This window comes from Microchirus variegatus (genome assembly GCF_963457635.1).
Source record: "Microchirus variegatus genome assembly, chromosome: 18".
NCBI classification, from domain to species: Eukaryota; Metazoa; Chordata; class Actinopteri; order Pleuronectiformes; family Soleidae; genus Microchirus; species Microchirus variegatus.
Genome location: NC_139819.1, coordinates 6,634,908 through 6,657,788, shown reverse-complemented (window position 1 = coordinate 6,657,788; position 22,881 = coordinate 6,634,908). Strand labels below are relative to the sequence as shown.

Sequence of the window (22,881 nt, the reverse complement as noted above, 5' to 3'; positions counted from 1 at the left end):
TGTATATATATATATATACATATATATGTACTATTATATAAAGTCACTTAATCCGTGTGACACACACCAGAAAACAACAAATCACTGTTAGCAACAAAACTCAAAAGTAGAGACGACTTCATATTTTAGTGCACTACATAACACAGAGTTTAACAATATGATAGAAGAATAACAAAAATGAGACTATAATATAATACTAGAAGAGGTTTGTAATTGTGTCCTGCAAACTGTACATGCTCAATATAGTACTTAAATAATGGAATCTGGTCAGATTACAGTCGAACACAGTGAAAGACAAACAAATCCAGTCTGTTTTCTCACGTGTGATTTCTCTCTCCTTCTCTGAAACACTCTGAAACCTCCGTGACCCTCTTTTTTTTTTTTTTTTTTTTTCCAGAACACCTCGCACTCGAGGAGGCAAGAGAACAAGCAGAAGATTCAGATTTCCTCTTTTTATTTCACACACACACATAACACGATCTGAGGTTTTTGGCTCCGCGGCCAAAGAAAATGAGAGCCCAGAAGGTGCGGCTGGGTGGATTGTGTATTGATAGGTGTTATGGCAAACAGGTGGGGGTCAAACTAGTTCTCAGGTTCCCGATGGAGGAGGAGCATAGTGAAGTATCAGTGAAGTTTTCCCTGAGGTGCACCCCCCCATCCTAAATGTGATGGTAAAGCCCAAAGAAGGTATCAGATACGGTCTAAATGTGTCGAGTGTCGATGAGACCACCTATAGAAGGGGGAGTCAACCCAGCCTGTGATCCTACTTCCCTCGAACCTTGGTGTCGGAGGACAGAGGAGAAGTGAGTCGGTATGGAAGCGCACCTGCTCGTTTATCTCTGTAGAAACTAGGGGAGGCTGTTCCAAACGGTCCATCCCCAGACCCTAGATCAGGCTCTGTGGAGAAAGACAGTAGTTGGAACGGGGCCTCCCTATCCAGCACTATAGACCTGATTCATGTGGCCATGCACTATGCAACAAGTAGATGTCTTCATGTTGAAATTGATAATCAACTTAATCAGAATATTCAAGGAACGAGTTCTTTGTCCAGCCAAAAAAACTTTCTACATCCACAGGCACATGCGAAACCTACACAACATGATCAAACTCTGGATCTTCAAATTAAAGCCTCTCAAATGTTGGTTTAAGAAAAAAAACTCTAATTGGCCTTTTGTTCAGCAGCCATTTTGATTTATGTGCAGCAGGAAAAGGCCCAGGTGTTACCGATCACGGCTCCGTTCAACGGGTTTTAAATGGAACCCAGCCGTCGCTCATTCGATTCTTTTCACCCGTGACGTTCCTGCTGTGACCTGATGTCAAAAATGGCTGCCGTGCAAAGGGGACAAAATTTAACGAGTTGGGCATTTGAGACGTAAAAAAATCTCAGCTAAATAAGTGGGCGTGCTTACATCTGACTGACTTATAATTCTGTCAGCTCATTTTGGTGCTTGGAAATAAGCGAAACATATACGGAAATAACCACACTGCCGTTCAAAAGTTTGGGGTCACTTAGAAATGTCCTTATTTTTGAAGGAAAAGCACTTTTTTTTTTTTTAATGAATATAACATTACATGAATCAGAAATACACTCTATACATTGTTAATGTGGTTAATGACTATTCTAGCTGCAAGCTATTCTAGCTAACGTCGGGTTTTTAATGGAATATGTACATAGGTGTATAGAGGCCCATTTCCAGTGTTCTAATGGTACATTGTGTTTGCTAATCGCGTTAGAAGACTATTGGATGATTAGAAAAACATTGAAAACCCTTGTGTAATTATGTCAGAACAGATGAAAACCGTTTTGCTGGTTCTTTGACGAAAGCCACGTTGGAATAACATTTATCATTTCTAGTCTTGTCAATGTCTTGACTATATTTTCGAATAATTTTGCAACTATTTTGATACATAAAAGTGTGACTTTTAATTTTAAAACTTGGAACATTGTATAGGTGACCCCAAACTTTTGAAAGGTAGTGTAAGTGACTGTAAAAAAAAAAAAAAAATAGAACTTTTACAGAAACTAAATCAGCACGACTATCGAACGGAGGGATCACCACAACCATAACAGTCCATACACATGAATACATTTCTAAAACAGATCTACTTTTTCAGTGACTACAACGCTTCTAAACGCTCAGTAAAGAAAAGTCAGTTGGGGAGGGGGGAGGCCGGCAGATCAGTGGGTGAGGATGTGTCAGCGTTACCTGGCCAGATGATTGCCTCCAGCAGTGTCACCCTGCGAGCCAGAAGCTCAAGGTCTGCCTGTAAGTCTTGGAACATCTGCAAGCTAATGTCCTATCAGAGAGCAGTGACAGGGGTGGGGTTGGGGGGGGGTGTTTACTGTGTGAGGGGGTGCAAACAGCAGCCTGATTCCTGGGGGCTGCTCGTGACTCTGTTCCCACTCCCTGTCCTTTTTCAGTGAGGTACGGTGGAAGTTTTGAGCGTCCGCCCAACCCCACCCCCCTCACTTTTGAGACCCCTGCCTAAAGCTGACCCTGCCTCAGGCCTCCTACTCACCATGAATACCGATCATAGTCTCGAGGATTAAAACTCTCTCGGCTAAAATCTTCAGCGCCTCTCTGATCTGATGTATTCCGTCGCCCTGTGAAGATAGATACAGCCGTCAAGGAAAGGAGCGCAAGCCAAACGACTGCTCGCCAAGATGCAAGGCATTTTTAATTTCATTTTCAATTCACGTCAGCAGTTAGAGGGTTAAAAACAGTCCACACACAGCACTTCAAACATCATCATCATCATCATCATTGTCAGATATTTCTTTCTACGTTCCCTCATTCTCTGGCCATGCTGGGCAGCGTCAGCATGCACATCGCAGACACAGGTGGACGACGCTGTCACTGCACTGGTTCATGCCGTCTGCGTTCAGCAGTTAAGCCAGGTGAGTATTTTGTTTCAGCAACGCCGCATTCACTCTTTCATGGTCCAGTGTGTAGGAATTAGAGACACCTAATGGTGAGGCTGCAGAATGCAGCAAACGGACGACTACGACTGTTTGCCAAGAGCGTCAGGGAACTATGGTAGCCCTGACATACCAAAAATGATGTTGTTCTTACTTTGTATGGTTAGTAAGCTTCTGCTTTTGTTTCAGTTTGGGCTGCTGTAGAAACATGGCGGCACAAGATAGCGCCTTTGCAAATCAAGGCCCTTGGTTACTACTTACTAGGGATGCATAATATTGGACTTTTTGCTGATATTAGATATGCCGACATATCGGGAATGCCAAACAATACCATATATATATATATATATGTATATGTATATATGTATGTATACACATTTTTCCCTGTGCCCAACTGCAGAGGTTATTTATTTAGTTATTCTGTAGTAAAATTGTAGCAGACGCAGATACACATTTTCTTTATTAACCAAAAATAAATAATGGATGATGTCGCAGCCTAATGTTGAAGTCATTAGTCATATTGTCAGATCTTGGTGTGTTTGCCGATATCTGAATGAATATCTGCCAATATCGAAGTTGTGCCGATAACATTGTGCATCTCTATGAAATACATACAAACGGCTACAAAACCTGAAGCTTTTTTTTTGTATTTTAAAGCTTTTATACACATACAAACATATTTATAGTATAGTACATTCATTTTCTGTCAATAACGCACTAAATGTTACACACTGGACCTTTTTAATATTGTCATAACAGCCACATACTGTATCTTTATCTGACAGAATGAGTAGTAAAGGGTCTCTTTGGAATCTGATTTTGTCTACTGTTACAGTAAAAGGCATTAGAGTCACATGTCACACATTCAAAAATATAAAACACAAAGAAGGGGAACAAGTGAAAGCTTCACCATGACATGAAAGCATGCAGAGGAAAAGCATTTGATGCTAAGTGAGTGATTTCAATATGAAAGACTGAGTACAAAGACAAACCAAGGGCAAAGTTAATGTTTAAAGAAAAAAGGCAAAGTGTCGACATTCACTCATCACATTTGTGTGCTCTAAGGACAATGAACGTGATATTGGGGGTTTATTGCCAATGATCCGACAGTGAGAGCGTTCACAGAGCCAGATCGACAACTGTGAAGACGGAAGAGAAGCAAACTACAAACTGTGAAGCAATAAGCTTTATATATTTTCATGTTTATTGCCAAACACTCGCACTGAGAATTGAGTGGCGTCTGACTTTGCCTTGTTTCTTTTACCATGCTGTAAGTTAATTTTCAGTCTATGCGGTGCAGGGATTGAGAAGTGATTAAAAGATAAACAAACAAACATGCAAGGTTGCATTGTGGGATAAATGAGTATAGCTGTATCCACTCCACTCACATCAGAGCACAACAGCTCTGAGCCCAACAGGACCCACCGCTGACACACATGGAGGGATTTGGCATATACAGCTCACATATTCTGTCTGTTCAATCGAATTGGTTTGGATATCAGAGGCGTTTATAGGAGATTTTACGATATTCAATTTGGTAGCGTTGTATATGTTGTGTATATGCCAAAGTCAGATGCTGAAAATGTGACTGTGAAAGGTAGCCATGGGAACAGCAGCTTGCAGAGGGAGTCAGACAGCTTTAGGGGGTCAAGAGGACAGTGTCGTGACAGGGGACAGCAGTCCAGAGCACACCCCGAGGACCAACGAGAACAAAAACACATTAACACACCACAGGGTTTACACACAGATCCACAGACACAATCACAATCACAGTCTAACTCAAACCAAAACAACAATGCAACAACAGACACTATCGACAGGTGGGAAAGAATGGATTTAAAGAGGAACCACAACCTGCGCTATATACACAGCGTGTATCGTGGTTAGAGTGAAAGTAAGTGTCGCTACTGCAAAGTGAATACACATGAATAAAAATGTCTTACATTTAGATTGCTCTTGTAAATGAGAAGGAGATAAAAGAAAGGTAAGGATTAGAACGACACTAAGAAAACATTTATAGCTCAACAAAGGAATCTTAATCTTTCATTTTTTTCCCTCCTGAGGCCGAGTGTCAACAACATCAAACTGTAAAACTACTTTCTTACCGGCAAGCCCTTCTCTCCTGCCTCTCCCTTAGGACCTGGTGTTCCCTGTGAAGAGATAGAATGAAAACATTAATAAACGTACTGTAGCAAAGCGGTTGTGCAGTGTTTTCAGTGTGGGTTGGTTCATGGTGCAGCTGGATAGTATAGTTTACAGGAATATAACCAGCTATGACATGTGTTGATGTTTGGCCCTATACGTCCATTCACTCAGGCCATAATCTTCAAGGTAAGCAGGGTGGAGGTGGCTTACCGACTCGCCTCTGAAGCCTCGCTCTCCTGGGTAACCTAGAGGACCCTGAAGCAGCAAAAAAAAAAAGTTTACAGTTAAATTAAAGTAAAAATGTCGACTAAAGAGGAAGTAGCTGTGAGTTCACTCACTCTCTCTCCACGCTCCCCTTTTGGTCCCACAGGGCCGAGTGTTCCAGGAACTCCAGGTTTTCCCTATATTGATTCAGATTTGGAAATTTAAAATGACAAAAGACAAAAAAGGCTCTGAGAGAGAGAGCGACATTCACTCAGTATATGACTGTGCTGCTGCTGCTGCTGTGAGTGGACTTACATTCTGTCCTGCAGAGCCAGTTGGACCTACTGGGCCTTTTGGACCTGGAGGACCTGCATAATAGACAGAAATACCCATAGTTTAATCAAGAACTTGCCTGTTTCATGTGTTTAATATTTAGTTCATACATTATTGCGCTATTTTTATATATGCCTTTGCAGAAAGAAGACCCGGGTTCGCGACTTTACTGCATGGAGTTTGCATGTTCTCGCCGTGTGTGTGTGTGTGGGTTTTCCTCCGGGTTCTCCAGCTTCCTCCCACAGTCCAAAAACATGCATTATGGGGAGAAGGTAAATTGGTTGTTTGTGTCTATGTGACCCTGTGATGGTCCAGGGTGTGACCCCGCCTTTTTCCCTATGTCAGCTGAAAAGACAGGATAATTTATCAACCATGGAAAAATCCATATTGGTCGACCTATAATGAGATTTAGGTCTAGCAGGATATAATCTGGGTGAGACTAAAGTAGGAAGAACGCCAGAGAATTCAGGGTGAGTGGAGCTTGGCTCGAGTAAGCAGGAGGCAGAAAACTCGCGTGAAAGGACTTTAACGTTGAAATGGAACCTTCAATGTTCTGAAAACGGCGCTTAAAGTGATGCGTTGTGTTTGGCACCCTTGAGAGAAAATCATAAAAACTGGACTTGCAACCAATCAACATTGAAAAAAACAGACTTAAATTAAAGACTACATAACATTGTGAAAGTTGAATGGATGCGTCTAAAAAGATCTATATATATATATCTCTAGATATATAAACACATTTCTGATAATAAAAATGTGTGCGTTCACAGGGGAAAAAAGTGTAACACGTTAACACAAACATCCTGTGTACAATTAACCACAGTAAACAGACTGATAAACACTCACCAACAGGCCCGGGGGGTCCCTGAGGTCCTGGAACAGGCAGTCGCTGTGAGTCATGGAAAGTGTTGGTGAAGAAGGGATCTTTTCCACGAGCTGCAGTTCAAAAAAGAAAGTGTGCTTTTATTGATGGGATCGTGAAGAGGCTCCTCCCCCCTGCTTTACAACAGCATTTGCAAACGGGAACTAAGCTGATAAATGTGTGTTTTTTTTATATTTTATCTTGAGGACTGTTTAGGCAGTGATTATTGTACTGCTTGTGTATTATTTGTCTATCTGTTATTGACTGTACTTTGACTTTCAGTGGTTCCACATGGTTTTAATTAGCTTAAATACAGGGATGTTGATTGGATTTATGATTGCTTCATTTAAAAGGGATGTTATGATTTGAATGAAATTGATGACAATGAAAAGGAACAAACTTAGAGCTTCCATTCAAACCATTATTAATGCATTCATTTTAAAGCACTTTACTGCATTTTAAGTCCATTCAATTGGAGCTTTTCCTTTTCACTGTTATGGAGATTTTTTGATTAGCCTTCTAAATGTTTATACTGGAGCATATGTTTCTGTTTTTCACCTAAAAAAGCTAAAAAAAAATCAGGAGTTTTGACTAACAATACCACTAGAGGGCAGTGTTTTCTAACATATATTATTGTCTAATGACCTCAGGAGGGGAGTTAACGCACTAGTTTCACAATAGCTAAATAAATAATGAATATTGCATAAAACCACTGGGTATGAACACTGTCCAGACACACAGTGCACAAATTAGTGATTGCAATGAATAAAGCAGAAGAAGAAGAGGGTGTTAAATGTGTGCATTTATTGGGTCATTTTGTGCCGACAGGACACACAGAATCAAACGCAGCACGAGACCCATTGAGTTGCAGATGAGGCTGAGTCAGAAACATCCTCCTGCTGCCAGAGAGCAGCACACTGCTAACAGATCAGAACCAGAGCTGCTCTATAGTCTACACTCTCTCTATTGCTCTCTTCAGTCCCTGCAAAGCACGCACTGGATCTGTGACTCAAAGTCACATGAAAACTCTGAAACACCGGGATCACACATGCTCTCAACTGAGCGGTCGTCTTCACTGCTTCGTGTTCTGGAGCTGGTTTAAGGAGCCTCTCTTCTGTTCTGCAGCAGGAGAATTCCATCCTGCTGCTGGTGCAGATGTAAAAGCCAAATAAGCCTGTGTTTTCTAAAGGAAGCTCAGCACAGACCACTTACACTCCCCCAGTGTTACTTTGATGTTATAGAAATGGCTCACAATCATCTCGCTAAACGCAGCTCAGGAACCCGGCGCTCTCAAACCTTTGCATGCGCTTCATACTCTGTTTGACCACTGCAGCCACAAATAAAACCCACAGATATGTTGACCTTGAAGGAGCCCGGTGCAGACCCCCATCTGTCTCTCACACCCCCTCAGCTGTCTGAACGACCTACATCTGGAAGTTGTTGAGTGACATCAGTGGTGGACAGGTTCTCATCCCAGCATGTGCGAGTCTGTGTCAATCTCAAATCTGTCTGTGCCTCCATTTAACACTCTTTGATTCTGTTCTGCTCGGCTGACAGACGGAACAAGTAGCACTTAAAGGATTACCGTCACACTGTCTGTTTCTCATTCCCTTTATTTCTTCGCCCTTAGCATTAGTCCTAAATCTTGTAAGCGCTCGCACACAGCGTGAGAGACCATGTTCGGCATGACGTGAACATCGGCCGTGTGAAGACGAGGACGTCTGTAAAACCTTCGTCTCGCGGCCTCAGAAACCCCGCAGGTTTTGATTGAATTTGTGTACATGTACTCGCGCTGGCCTCACGGCAAGCTGATTTTATTTGGACATGGTGTCCCACTGCCTGATTTAGCCCAGTTGGGAAAACTCTGGGGCGGTGGTGAGGTGGTTGTCGGACATGGGTGTGTATCCTCCATCTACATTTCTGACCTTTAGAAAAGGTCCAGGTCTGTAAAAACAAAGTGTTCACAAGCTGCAGCCGAGCAGCTTTCAACACTGGAGAAAAGTGATGCTAGAAAATGAAATATAAAGCAGAAACAGACTGTTTATGTCCATCTGAAAACAACACATTTGCTGAAACTCTGTATTCTGCTTCTCAACTATGCTTAAGGCCAGTCACTTGTGTCCAGTGTTAACACTTAGGAGGGTTTATGGTGAAAATGACTACCTATAAGTTTGTTGTTGGAAGTGTATAATTGCTGTCAAAGTTGTGTTTTCCTCAGAATAAGCCTTTTATTTGTACTTTAGGCACAACAGCTTTGCTTTGCAGAGGCATCTTGTGCCAACACGTTTCCTCAGCAGCCTGAACTGATGCACTTTTTTTTGTGTGTGTTATGAATGAAAGACGCAAACAGAAAACAGCTCCACGCCTTTAACCTGATGCATAAAGTGACAAAGAGAAGAACGGGAGAGAAAGTGTGAGAGTGAAAGACTGGAGAGAGAGATTTGAAAGGGTTTAAATCCTTTCTGGTATGCGAAGGCCACGATAGTTCCCCGTACACACTGAGGGAGGTGTTATGTTATGTGACATTATAGGATATGATCTAGAGCTGAAACGATTAAACGATTATTAATCGATTACTAAATTAATCGTCAACTATTTTGATAATCGATTTGAAGCTTTTTTCATGATTAAAACGTATTATTTACTCTTAAATTTGTTTCTTTGCTCCACATAACAAAGAAATCATTAAAAGTGAATCATATTGGTTTGTGGACAAAACAAGACATTCGAGAACATCCAGGTCCAGCAATGTATTTTTTAACATTTTCTGACATTTTATGGACCAAACCATTCATCAATTAATCAAGAAAATCATTAGTAGCAGCTCTAATATGATCATTGTGATAAATACTTTTCTTACTTTGGTCTGCTCCTGGGACGCGGGCACTGGCTGGTGCTGGAGGCCCTGGAGGCCCAGGTGGGCCCGGTAGACCTCTCTCTCCGGGGAATCCCGGTGGACCGTGAGGACCTGACAGTAGAGATGAAAGAAACATCACTGTGGTGATCATACTGCATTTCAGCAACACTACATAGAAAAACAAAAATCTGGTCTCAGTTTCTTCCGGAGGAGAGAGAAGAAAAAGGCCAGAGTCGACAGAGTGGTCGTGATAAACGACCGCGGTTGATGTGAGGAAGATAAACTGTGACAAAGACCAGGGAAAGAATAGATTAGATAAAAGTGTTGATTGATTCATTCTATTAGTTTCTGGTATAGTGTGTGCACATGTGGAGGGGAAAAAAAGCAGCAGCTGGACAGAAAAACTGGCCAACTTTTTTATTTTTTCTTGTAATTAACAGGAGGAGGGTCTTTAATGGCCCAGTGCTGAGAACTTGCTCAGGGACACAGGAAAACTCATATAAACACCATTACACTCTGCAAAGTGTTACTGGCACCGGTTCATGGTAAATTAAATTCCCTCAACATGCTTGCCGCTAGCTTTTGTGCATGTGTGTGAACCGGGAACAGCCCATAAGTCTCGCTAACTGAAAATGTCCTCCAGACAGAAGAGACGGAAAAAAGCATCGCTGGAGATCTACCTGACCTCACCGCTGTCCCCCCCCCAGACAGACGCACACTCGTCGCCACCTCTCTGTTTACGCACGGATGCAACCGACAATGACATGTCTGCTTATCGTCGCTCTGCGAGCTCGTGTTATTACAGTTCTCATTCGACACCGCCGCGGGCCGCTTTCACTTAGCCCTCGATAAACACCGCATCGCGACCCAGCTGTGTTTTGGCTGCTTTCGTATGAGGATGAGGAGGAGGAGAGGCTCCGGGAGCTTTGAATCTGCAGCAAAGTGCCTCAAATGGCCCTGTAGAATACGCGTGACATATTTGGGAAAACAGTTTGTGCTTTTTTCCCCGCAGAGTAATGGTTCCCTAGAGCGTCAGCCCGTCAAAAAAGTGAATCACAGCGTGTAATAAAACTCTCCTGTAACTTATCAGGATCCATCAGATTGTACAAATGTCACTTATAACAACACAATCTTTCCCATGACCTCCACTATCAAAAACATACTTGTCTATATTTTGTCCGACACTGGACCGAGTCCAATCCTGCCTTTATCTTTTTTTTTTTTTTTTTTTTTTTTTTAAAGCCTAAAAAGGAAAACATAGCTTTGGATGCAAGACATAGCACTGGCTTATGATGTACTTATGAAGTAATGGAGATAGAAAAAACAATAACACTACAGGCATATGGAAATCATAAGGACCTGGGATTTGTGTATATATAGCTCATGTTCATTTCAGATTGAAGTCACATGGTGCGTCTTTACCCAGCAGCCTCAGCAGCCTCAGCAGCAGCAGCAGCAGGGTGGGGGTCTAACAGAAGAGGCACTACTTTCCTCCACGACCCACAGTAGAAGAATAACAGCCAGAGCAGATGTGACAACTCTTTATGTTTTATATTTTAAATTATTTACTTATTCTATTACCCTGAATATTCTTTTTTTCACTGCTATAACAAGTGAACCCCCCCCCCACTGATGTAATGTAATCTAATCTTTATTATCCTTAAAAAATCACTGCTTCCTGTGGATTAAACTCTTTTCTCAACAGGTTCATTTATTAATTGTACATGCAAGGTTTATACGCCTTCTTTGTGGTCAAATTCAAGTACTTGAATGTTTCAAGATTTTTACATATTTATACATCACAATAAATGCAAACAAAGTTGGAATTTGATAACAGACGAAGGACAAAACAACCTATTTTCATTTCTCCAAACTATTCAGTTCTAGTTTCAAGCAAGAGCCTTTCAAACCTTAAAAACAACATGAAAATTATTTCTGAAGCTGCCATATAAAACCCTGAATACACACAGTGAGCCTTGACTCGGTGACCACGGCCAGTAGCGCACATGTTGGTTGAGGGTGTTTATACGTCTGAAAACAAATGTTGCAGCTGCCCGCAGGAATAAAAGAAGCAGCTTTTAGAAACATATGATTTTCAAAACCAACAAACAAACAAAACTGTGCCCAGATTCCAGTAAGTCACCAGCCTCGACATCTGACCGCAGGAGGGTCGTCTGTGGGCGGACTGTGAACGTGTTTAGAGAAACAGACAAAAACCCACGAGGAGAAGGACATCAGCGGTCAGCCTTTTGTGCGAGAGATAGTGCTTTCCACAAGCCCTTGGTCAGCAGTATCGCGTTTAAAATGTCTTAATGTAGAGACGTAAAGTGGATACACGAGAACTCCACCTCGTTGCAGTGACGCACATACACTACTGCTCAAACGTTTGGGGTCACCTACACAATTTTTTTGTGTTTTCCATTAAAAGTCACACTTTTATTCATCAAAAGAGTTGCAAAATGAATGGGAGATATAGTCAAGACATTGACAAGATTAGACTGTTTTCAGCTGTGCTAACATCGTTGCACAAGGGTTTTCAAGGGTTTTCTATTCAATAGCATTAGCAAACACAATGTGCCATTAGAACACTGGAGAGATGGTTGCTGGAAATGGGCCTCTATACACCTATGTACATATTCCATTAAAAACCAGACGTTTGCAGCTAGAATAGTCGTGTACCACATTATGTATAGAGTGATTAATTTATATTAGTTATTAGTTATTAGTTATATTCATTGAAAAAATTTGCTTTTCCTTCAAAAATAAGGACATTTCTAAGTGACCCCAAACTTTTGAACGGTAGTGTATAAATCTTTCCGATGTGCTGTTTGAAAAACTGTTTAAATTCAGAAAACTCATCTGTGTGCGTTTCAGTCTCTTACCTGCTGGTCCGGACGATCCCTTCAGTCCAAGGGATCCAGACGGGCCCCTGGTCCCGCCCTCCCCCCGAGGCCCACTGGGACCTGGCAGGCCCCGAGAGCCTGGCTTCCCTAAGAGGAGGAAACAGTCATGAGTAATCACGGAGACTTAACTGGTTTACATCTTAAATGGTTTTACACTGACTGAAAAGGCAACTATAATTACAATTTACCATCTCTGCCAGGAAGCCCATCTCTCCCCTTTTCACCCTGAGGACCTGCAATGAAAACACAGAGACGGCTTAATGGAGAGAGAGAGAGAGAGAGAGAGAGAGAGAGAGAGAGAGAGAGAGAGAGAGAGAGAGAGAGAGAGAGAGAGAGAGAGAGAGAGAGAGAGAGAGAGAGATGCAGCTCTGGGAACAAAATCTGAGCTCAACTCAAAAATCCACTGAGGGATGAGGTGCAACTTTCTGAGTTGTGTCCAGGTTAAAAGAGCAAAAACCAAACTAACTATCATCTGTTTATAACTTTATTAAGGGTGATTTAAATCTCTGTTCCAAATAACAAAAGTAATGTGACTCAGCCCACAAGGATTCCTGGAAATGAAGACAGGTTAAATGGCCTCTCTCAGCTAAAGGGGGGGAACTCCAATTTTCCCCCCAATTGTATGCATCACATTCTGCTTCCAGTACCTGAGAAGTCACACTACATATGTTTAAAAAAAAGAAAAAAACACCAACTAAGCCTTAAATGGCCACAGAGTGAGCCGTGTGAGATTTACTTAATGCCTCAAATGATGTCATGTGAGCCTGGGAATATTAAAACTAGGCGAGCGGATCGTGTGACAGACGAGCTGCATTTCAGGGACAAAAAAGTGACTTAAATTTAAAAGAAATGCCACGGAGATGATGAATACACTAAACCATTAAACCACACTGAAGTATTATTACAAGTACTTTATTTAAAAAAGCATGAACCATCACACTTATACTGTGTTTGCACACTGTACAGTATGTATAGTGTTGCTTTCTTTATTTTCATTCTATATACTAATTTGTTTTTACTTTAAATTTGCATTCTTCTTTATCTTGGATTGCAATTTGCTTCTAACTCTTGTGCTGCTTGATCCCTAGGCACATCTTATCTTATCTTGACATTTCTTGCGAAAAACAAGTGCAATTTCAACAATATTACGCTGCAGTTTACCATTTTACACATGTGTATGACAACCTACAGATCACAGTGGATCTACAAAAGGCACAAAACATTTAGTCACAGCTATCTGGAACTGAAAAACATGGTAATCATACTGCGAAATTTTCACAAATTCATTCTGCTGCGGGCCAGATTGGATCCTCTAGTGGGCCGGTACTGACCTGTGGACCATATGTTTGACAGCCCTGTTATAAAGAAAGGACAAATCTACGCAAAGTCCACTCCGTTTACCCACACACTGTCATGACAATCTTCAAATTTACAAGATTATCGATCACTAAAATCTAATTATTTCTTCCTTTGGTCATAAATCAGGCTCAAAATATAATCAAAACTCTCATTTACATTCTGAATAAAGCTGGTAGGTAATTAATGATTATATATTTTATATATATATAATATTTATTTCAATTATGATACGATTTATCTTTTGAATGTGAACTGTGTGCCACCTCACCTGAAGTGAGCCCGAGTGAAATGATGTGTGAGGGTAGAATGAATGTGTTTAATACATTTTGGGACATTTTAAATTGTCTATTTCTTTCTTCTTCTTCAGATGTGGGAGATTTTGTCAGACGTCTTCTGCCGAGGTCAGTCACGATTAATGATCCGCTGAACTGAAGATGTTAGGGTTTTGGTTTCATTCGGTGGTCGTTTCAAAAATAGACGGCCGCAGACAGAAAAGAGCGCCGTAAACCCCCTTTGCTCCGCGTTTCTGAAGTATAAAGTTTGCTATTTTTTAATGTCATTGTGTGTTTTATGACTGTCAGATTATATATAAATATCGCGCCCACATGAATTTAACAGTAGGGTGTCCACGCCACTTTCTTCTAACAAGACTGCCGTGTGACTCTCTTTGTGCCTGGAGTCTCGTTTTACTGCTCACTGTACAGTAAATTACTTTGTGAGGCTGGGGTTTCAGACGTTGCTACAGATAGCACAGGGTTCTTCACACACGGCACACTCTAATTTTCCAGAGTAATTGTAACATGACAGATTGTCCCACCAAAAACCCTACACATATTGGTTATATCTTGATTTAAAACTGAAATTGCAGCAGGGGTTTTTAGCTGCAACCAGCGCTGGGCCGGACGCCAGGGAAGGAGAGGACTCTCATGCTCTGAAGTGTTCGCTTTCCACACGGCCGCAGAGTGAGTGCTGAAAGTGAGCAGCGCAGACAAACGAGAGAGAGAGAGAGACCTTAGTGAAGGAAATGATTGTGTGTGTGAGTGTGTGTGTAGAGGAGGGAAAAATGATCCGAGCAGAGGTGAGCAGGTTGAGGGCAGAAAAAGAGCTGCTGCTGCTGCTGCGAGGACGGACGTCTAACCACAGACTGTATATAAAAATGGATGTGGTCTCGCAGTCTGGAGACTCAAGCCAACGTGAACGTGCCTGAAACCTGTATTCTCCTGAAGGCCATCAGGGGGCGACGACTGTGGCGGCAAAAATAAGTCTGTTCCGTGAGAAAATGAGCCAAATGATCTCTTGATTTATGACATGAGTGAACATTTTTCCTGCAGAAGGAATGGATCTAGTTTTGGGTCTTTGTCAACACAGAGTGATGGCCATTTTGGACCAATGTTGATCAAAACATAAGGGGAACATCCAAATAACACATAAAATATATTTGCCAACCAGATAAAAACATTTACTGATAAACTGCATAATTATTTTTCAACAAAACAAAGTGGGAACCAAAATCACCAACCAGTTGGGTTCTGGATTCAAAATCACACAGATTTCAAAGACAGAAATCAAAGACTGTGATGATAACGATTCTAAAGATCGGGGGTGCTGTCACAGTGGCTTGCAACTTCTTTCTCCCTCAGTTATCAAAACACAAAATCCTGACAACACAGGTCTCAAACTTACGGCCCGCGGACCACATGCGGCACCCCAATCAATTTCATGCGGAAATATGAAATTATAATGAATGTTTTTTTTATTAATAGATTCATTTTGGATCATAATTACATTTATTTTGTGAATTATTTATCCTTCCACATAAAAAAAACACTTTTATTTTGAAATTCCGTGAAATATCACTATAAATATGATATTTTTACTCCAAATATTTGACTTTTTTTTCACTTGACTGACCTACTGACCAAATTTCAGTCTGAGACCCCTGCTTTACAACAGGGGTGGCACATAGTATTTGGCACATAGTATACACACCTGCAGGTCCCTGCTCACCAGGAGCTCCCTGCGCTGGAACAGCCCCGGTCCGTAATGAGGCCTCTGGTGCAGTTCCTCCTTTAACCTGAGTGTGGCGATGCGATGTGGAGGCCGGGGCGGTGAGTAATTGGACCTAAACAGACATAAAACACACGACTGGACAATTACAAGCACATTCCCTGTTGAAAGCAGACGTGTCATGTTATATTCTTTCCTCTCTCTCTTACCTTTGCCTCCAGTGAATTTAGTCTGTCACTCAGAGCCGTGACGCGGCTGCAGTTGAGACAGTCTGGAAAAGACAGGAAAATAATGACCTCAGTGTGTTCCTGCCACTGTGCTGCAAAAGAGTCAAAGACGTGTCACACTTCTTACTAGAGTTTGCTTCTGCTGTGCGTGCGGGCGGCCGTCGTAGTGTCGATGGTTTCCTTACAGCTTCCTGAGCTACAAGCTGGTTCCCCGGGTCTGAAACAAGAGCACAGAACAACGGGAAATCATTCTCTTGAAGTTGGAACTGGAAGGTTCGGTATCGGTTCATACACACTGCATGATGGGGATGAAATGGAAAGAATCTCATATTTAAAATAGACATATTATACCCTATTTCTCCAAGTTAACCTAGTTCCCTGGTGTCCTAATGAACATGTCTGTGACATGCTTTGGTCAAAATACCATAACACTGAAGCACCACAGCAGTTCAATCACCCTGCCAAAACAGCCCTGTTCAGAACGCTCGCTTTTGAGTGCCTGTCTCTTTAAATGCAAATGAGACACAGGAAACTACGTCAGCGTCACTGAGGCTCCGGCAGCTAACAGCAGTTAGCATTTGGAAAAGCCATCATTTACCGACTCGAGGCGGCACATTGCCGTCATATATAAAATGTATCCACTGGACACGTAAATCCTCTGAGGCTGGAAGTTTGTGTAGAACTCTGTGCTGCACTGTGGAGCCAAGAATAGAACACTTTGCAGACTTCTGCGACCGGACCACAAAAACATGAGTGAGTCATCTTTTTCACACTTTGCCTACTCATAAGGCCTCCAGAGTCCCAAATATAAGTTTTAAATTATTAAAAAGTTGATTTTGCCTAATATGTCTCGTTTAAATCAGCCTAGGAGTTGTTTATTTATCTGTTGGCCAGGTCTAGCAACATTTTTTAATTTGGACGGCAGTATCCTTTTTAAACTCTAGCTGCATATCTTATATAAAGCCCCCTAAGGTTCAACATGAAATGTGTAGATTGAGCCATGCAGGCTGATGACCTCCTGCAGGTTCTGGAAATAATTTTCTGATGATTATATGATCATGAGAATCATTGCTCGTTCTGACATTAGCTGACAAACGATAAAAGGAAATATTACAGTGATGCAAATGCATTAATCATTCAAAATATCAGAGGAATTACGCAATGGTTACAGCGAGTGAGTGGACGTCGGCAAGGAGTTTGTAAAGACAACAGAGAGAGAAAAAGTGTGTGTCGACAATCCTCGGCTGATCTGAACCCTAAAATTTACTATCATGTCATCACCCCAGTGTAATACAACGTGTTTCACAAGAGATCGCCCCCGCACAGTTTCTGACAGTGGGTCGCCGTTTTTTTCCAGGACAGCTTCTTAGTATTACACCAGGAAAAAAGATTGCATAAAGTTAAAGTAGTGAAGAGTGAAATCAGCTGCACATTGTGCTCTCTCGTATAAATGTTGCACATGTTGCATCTTTTCCAAGATGCTTTCCTTGAACCTTGTTTCTTCACAGAGGGTAGTATGGGAAGGCCTGGGAGAGAGGGCGTGTCGAGACAAACAATAGCTTCCTTGTGCGGAGAGAATGGGCAGACTCGGCTCACATTCTGTCTTGCCTTCACTTTATGAAGTGTGGGAGTTTGTGTCCCTGGACTGTGGATATCCTGAATGGGCAGAGACCTTAGTAGGGAAATGCTAGACTGATTCCATTGTCTGGCCTGGTCTGGCTCTGGTTGACCCAGGTGCTCCTGATGCAAACAAGAGTCTGGGTTCAGCACCTCATTAGCCACCGGGACGCACATCTTTCCATTCAGCGGCGAGCGGCTGCGGTCAGCGCCAAGTGCTCGACTCAACGAAGCCACGAAATAACACCTGCACTGCACTGAGGTGGAGCAGGAGAACGGTAATCTTCTTCAACAGCCGCGATTATTGGAACATCACATGCCATAATCCGTCTCCGTTCACTACAGAGCAGAGCTTATTGTCAGGATAAAAGACTAAATGTTCTTGAGCGGGAAGAGCAGGAAAAGTTCAAAAGGGGTCATCAATACAATTATTTTGTGTCTTCCATTAAAAGTCACACTTTTATTCATCAAAAGAGTTGCAAAATGAATAGAAAATATAGTCAAAGGTTAGGGTTAGGGCAAACCACTACCTACTAGGGCTAACCCTAACCCTAACCCAATAAGGACATTTCTAAGTGACCCCAAACTTTTGACCGGCAGTCGACATAGTTTAGATGAAATTGAGAGCGCTCCAATAATTTCCCCTCCTCAACCTCTGCACTCATGATTTCACTGTTTTGGGTTCTGGGTATTTCTCAGGAGGATTACACGTGTAGATGGATTTAAACCATGTAAGACCCGAGAGTGAAATGTTATGGCATGCACTTGAGGTTGAGTAGAACTCTTCCACCTTTTGATAACAATGTCAACCACACACACACTGTGAACTGCTCTTCACCTGTCTGTACTGCACATCTGTCCACACAGGGAGAGACTGTGAAGACAGAGGAGAGAAATGTGCATGTGTGTACATGTACACAAACATGCCAGGGACATTTTCAGTGTGGTTTTGGATTGCATTAGATGGCTGCATTCAATTAAAAAAGGTGGATCTGGAGAGGAAATGGAGCCCTCGTTACTCCCCACCTAACAGCACCTTTTCTCCCTTTTTAGAAAATGAGAGCCAAGATCTCCTCACCCACACACCAGCTATTGTACAAAGCATTAAAAGCCAGCTTTGGCACAGGGACAACGGTCTCCCACGCACAACTCTTACACGCTCCCCGTCTTGCAACAACATTATGTCAAATCCTGCAGGGCTTGTCTTACTCTGCGTTCTCATGTGACAGCGTCTGTTGATGACACTGCCTGTAGTGTGCATGTGTGTGTGTGTGTGTGTGTGCATCAACGATGTGTTTGGTAAGACTTGAAGAGCGAGGACGGCTGTGATGAAGTGTGATCTGCTGCTCTTTTGGCCAACAAAAGCATCATCGCAGTTAATGAACGCTCCCTGATGGACACGGTTCACTGTATCCACTCTTTGTTCTCAGTGGGCTAATTGCCCCAATGGGGAATTGTGGGGGGTTTGAAGGGGGGGGCGTGTCAAAGAAATGTGTGAATGTATTTGACCCTTTGCCCCCCTGTGTTGCACTGGGCCCTAATCAGTGACTGAGTCAGAGTTCTTTATTAGAGAAATACCTCTGCAGAGAGTTCAGTGGGTCAGGGCAGTCCTGACATCAGCTCTGTCTCTCGTTCCATCTCTCCGGATTGGATTTCTCTGAGTTTTTACAGCATTAAGTCTCTATAAGGCGGTGGCAAAAGTCACACACACACGTAGCCCAGACAGGACCGTCTTTACTTCCTTTGCCTCGTGTTACTTGACGGACACGAGGAACTGACCACCGGGCCTGTAAAATGAAAAACAGCACATCCCATATCTCTGAAACACTAGAATTACCGTGCAGCGGTTGTATGCCTCTGCTGACCAATGCCTTTTCGGGTTTACACACTATTTTTTTCTCCAGGCTCGTGAAAAAATGCTCATGTTGACTGAGAAGGAATTTAACGTCGAAGAGGCCAAAAACAAGATTTGTGCGGCTACCATGACCTTGACCTTTGGCCGTGCAAATGTAAACAGTTAATCCTCGACTCTTCGTCAATGCTTGTGCCAAATTTGCTGAAATATTCTCTCAAGATGTTCTTCGGATAAAACGTTGACAAGGCATTCGTGTTTGTGGTCACAGCAACCTTGACCTTTGATGCACGACCACTGAAATCACACCAGTTTATCAAGTGAAACCTTTTCCTGCCAAAATTTACAGAATTCCCCTCAAGACTTTCTTGGGATCACAACAATGCCACAGATGGACGGACCAGCACACTAACTGAGATCAGAATATCTCTGACCGTGGCTGTCAATTCAGACAAATCAATCAGAATCAGAGTGAAACACAATCACGCCAAAGTGGGACGTGTCCAGGAGAGGGAAACCCTTGAAAATGTAACAGAAAACACTCAACAGAGACTCATTTTCAGTGTGGATTCCAAAAGAACATCATGAATCTGGTACTCGTTACAATAATGGCAGCTTTATTCTAAATCTATTATTGTTGGTCTTTGCTGGTACGACAAGAGTGAGAGCCAAAGACGTGTCACACACAAGGACTCTGCATTGATTTCCATTGATTTGGACAGCTTAAACAAAGCATTATCTCTAACCTTAACCATAACAAGTTAATGCCTAGCCCTAACCTTAACCTAACCACAATTATGCCTCATCAGGACATGGTTTGGTCTCAGTGCAGTGCCAGTTCTGTTTCCTGAACCAAATCTGAACCGACCACTGCGTTGTTTCTCAGCTGGAACCAAAAAATAGTTGGTTCTGCCTCACGAACCAGGGTTAGGGTTAGGGTAAGGGTGACATCATCAGCAGAAAGTATATTGATTATTGCCAGTGTTGTGTTTAATTCCACCTGAGTAACGCAGAGTAACCACTCCCCCTTTTGTTCTTCTTAAACTGGTGTGAACGCAGGCAAGTTTAGCCAGAAATCACCAAGGTTCTGAGACTCCAGGACGGAGCCAGAGCCAGAACCAGAACTGTGTGTGTCTGACAGCACTACATGAGGACTACTGGCCCTGACAAGGGTCAGTGTTTATGCCAAAAAAAGGGCTTTAAGAGGTTAAAAACACAAGCGCACACACAAATTGTATATTTGAACAAAGGTCATTCTCTCCAGTAAAAACAAACAGCATGGCCTCTGCCAACCACAACTCTTAAGCACATATTAGACCCTCAGCTGCAGTTGATGGCCTGATCCTCGAAGCTCATCACCTAGTCAGGATTATTTGTACTCTGCTTCTGCAGAAACGTTGGTCTTAAGGACCCACCAGGAGTGTAACCAGTCAGACCTCTGTTCTTCTCTTATATGTACATTCTACCACACAATCCACTAAGGTTCATGGTTTTCTAGAGTATAAAGCTGGTAATATTCTGCATCCATGTGTCAACAGAGGTCCACTTGGTTCCCCATGGCATAAATTCCATCATCCCCCATTTCCACAGAGATGTAGACATTGAGTCCACATGAGTCCAGTTGGTGGCATGTTCTTTTTTTGGTTAAAAGAGACAAGCAAGAATGCTTGACTGAGGTTATGTGAGGAAGTCTGCCGGCGTCGGCACGTGTTATTCATTGCTCAAAGAATACAAGGACATACGAAAAGGGGCGCACACCTAGGGAGAAATCACCCCTAGCGGAATGGAATATGAGATGGAGTACACATGTGCGGACAGCCAGACTGATGTCAACCCTCTTTCTAGTATGAATAGGCGTGAATGCAAATGCAGAAATGCACAGTGGCCTTTAGCAGACGTGGGATACGGAAAGCATAACGCAGACCTAACTGTGTTATCTCAGAGTTTAAAGCTATGTGGGAGAAATACAGTACGAGTCCTGGCAACAGCTGTGAACACAAACACACACTGGCGCACACACACACACGCACACGGCGGCGAGCAGACACAGCAGAGCGCAAGGTCGTGATCCATCTCTGTCTGGTCAATTAGCTGAGCTCAGCGCTGCAGCATCGTTAGTGACCAGGTGCTGACAGCCAACAAGAGGAGGCGTTTGTCTCTGCGCTGCTTCAAACTGACTGAAGACTGCTGCTGCTGCTGCTGCGTTTAGTTCAGCACGTGCACACCATTTCCATTTGTAGAACACACTGTACCCCTCAAAGTAAACCAAGCCAAGCCGAACAAGGTGGCAACTCGGAGCACATGTTTGCTGAGCGAATCACTCCTTTTGTCTACTTTCGAATCCAACGGAGACAAATTGAGATGACGTGAATCTGAGATTGTTTCAATCTGTTCTCCTCTCTCCTGTCTCTCTTTCCGTGTGTAATAAATTAAAGTTTATTAAACCAGGTTATTGTGCAGAACCGCTGCATCGATATAAAGTACAGATGTCAGCAGTAATTCACCGACCACTCAGTTTTCAAACTCTTGGATTCAAAAGAAGTGCTGTTTGGTAAATAAATCACCTTGGAGACAAAATAGCACAAAGTGAAGCGAGTGAAAGTCGTAGTCGGGAGCAAAAGGAGCAGTTTCTTTTCAACAAATGTCCCTGCTCAGCAGTTTATCGCAGGTGCTTGGGTTTTTGTTATTTTATATTGTCAGCAAGAGAATGAAAATGTGTGCACAGCTAATCACTGTGTGTTAAACACACATGCACTATATGGACCATGACACCAACAGGGACTGTAATGACGTATTCAAATACATATACAGTAATTTAATATGGAGTTGGTCCCCCCTTTTGCTGCTATAACAGCTTCCACACATCTTCTTGGACGACTTTCCTCAATATTTTAAAGTGTTTCTATCGATGGGAGTTTGTGTCCGTTCATTCTGTAGAGCATTTATGAGGTCAGATGTTCCCTGATGAGAAGGCCTGGCTCACAATCTCTGTTCCAGTTCATCCCAAAGGTGCTCAATGGGGTTCTTCCACACCAAACTCAAAGTTAAACCATGTCTTTATAGTCCTTGGATTAGGGTTATGTCATGTTGGAATAGAAAAAGACCTTCCTCTGATTAAGTCCATTTAAGCGTTTACATGTTGGAGTAATCAGACTTTGAATCGAGATATCTCGGTATGTTAGTCCAACTAAGAATATGATATTACTCGGACTAACGTGTTGACGTGACTCTAAGAAAACCAGACTATCGTCTTAGTCCGACTAAAACTGGACTTTTAACACGCATGTAAACACACGTCTCATTTTGAGGAGCTGCTCCAATTAGGTCAGCTAAAACTAAAGAATTTTACTGTAATGTGCAATTTCTTGTTAATTTCTTGCCCAGTGCAAACATGCATCTGCATCCCGTTGTTTATTGTTCTTTCCCAGGGTCACAGGTTTCTTTTACAAGGTGTCTGACTCAAAGCGTGGGACACACTTCATCATTTCCTTCCGTTCGGAGCAGCCACTCCGCCTCCCCACCTCTCAGCCCGAGTGTGGCACGGCCCACACCACTGGACAGGTTCAGCTGTAATTACAGGTGAGAGGGAAGTGCA

The 22,881-nt window shown here is 42.5% G+C and overlaps 1 protein-coding gene across 1 annotated transcript in view; it reads right to left on the bottom strand.

The window, feature by feature from the left end:
• Nucleotides 1–717: 717 nt before the first annotated feature.
• Nucleotides 718–22,881, bottom strand: part of emid1 (EMI domain containing 1) — a gene marked incomplete at its 5' end in the record, with an annotated part of 66,140 nt that continues 43,976 nt past the window's right edge. Inside the window, 13 exons of the mRNA XM_083904451.1 lie at nucleotides 718–897; nucleotides 2,208–2,298; nucleotides 5,026–5,070; nucleotides 5,276–5,320; nucleotides 5,404–5,466; nucleotides 5,585–5,637; nucleotides 6,449–6,538; nucleotides 9,325–9,432; nucleotides 12,204–12,311; nucleotides 12,413–12,457; nucleotides 15,573–15,705; nucleotides 15,800–15,861; nucleotides 15,945–16,034. Coding sequence (XP_083760577.1) covers nucleotides 764–897; nucleotides 2,208–2,298; nucleotides 5,026–5,070; nucleotides 5,276–5,320; nucleotides 5,404–5,466; nucleotides 5,585–5,637; nucleotides 6,449–6,538; nucleotides 9,325–9,432; nucleotides 12,204–12,311; nucleotides 12,413–12,457; nucleotides 15,573–15,705; nucleotides 15,800–15,861; nucleotides 15,945–16,034 — 1,067 coding nt within the window. The 3' untranslated portion in view covers nucleotides 718–763. The remainder of the gene's footprint in view (nucleotides 898–2,207; nucleotides 2,299–5,025; nucleotides 5,071–5,275; nucleotides 5,321–5,403; nucleotides 5,467–5,584; nucleotides 5,638–6,448; nucleotides 6,539–9,324; nucleotides 9,433–12,203; nucleotides 12,312–12,412; nucleotides 12,458–15,572; nucleotides 15,706–15,799; nucleotides 15,862–15,944; nucleotides 16,035–22,881) is intronic.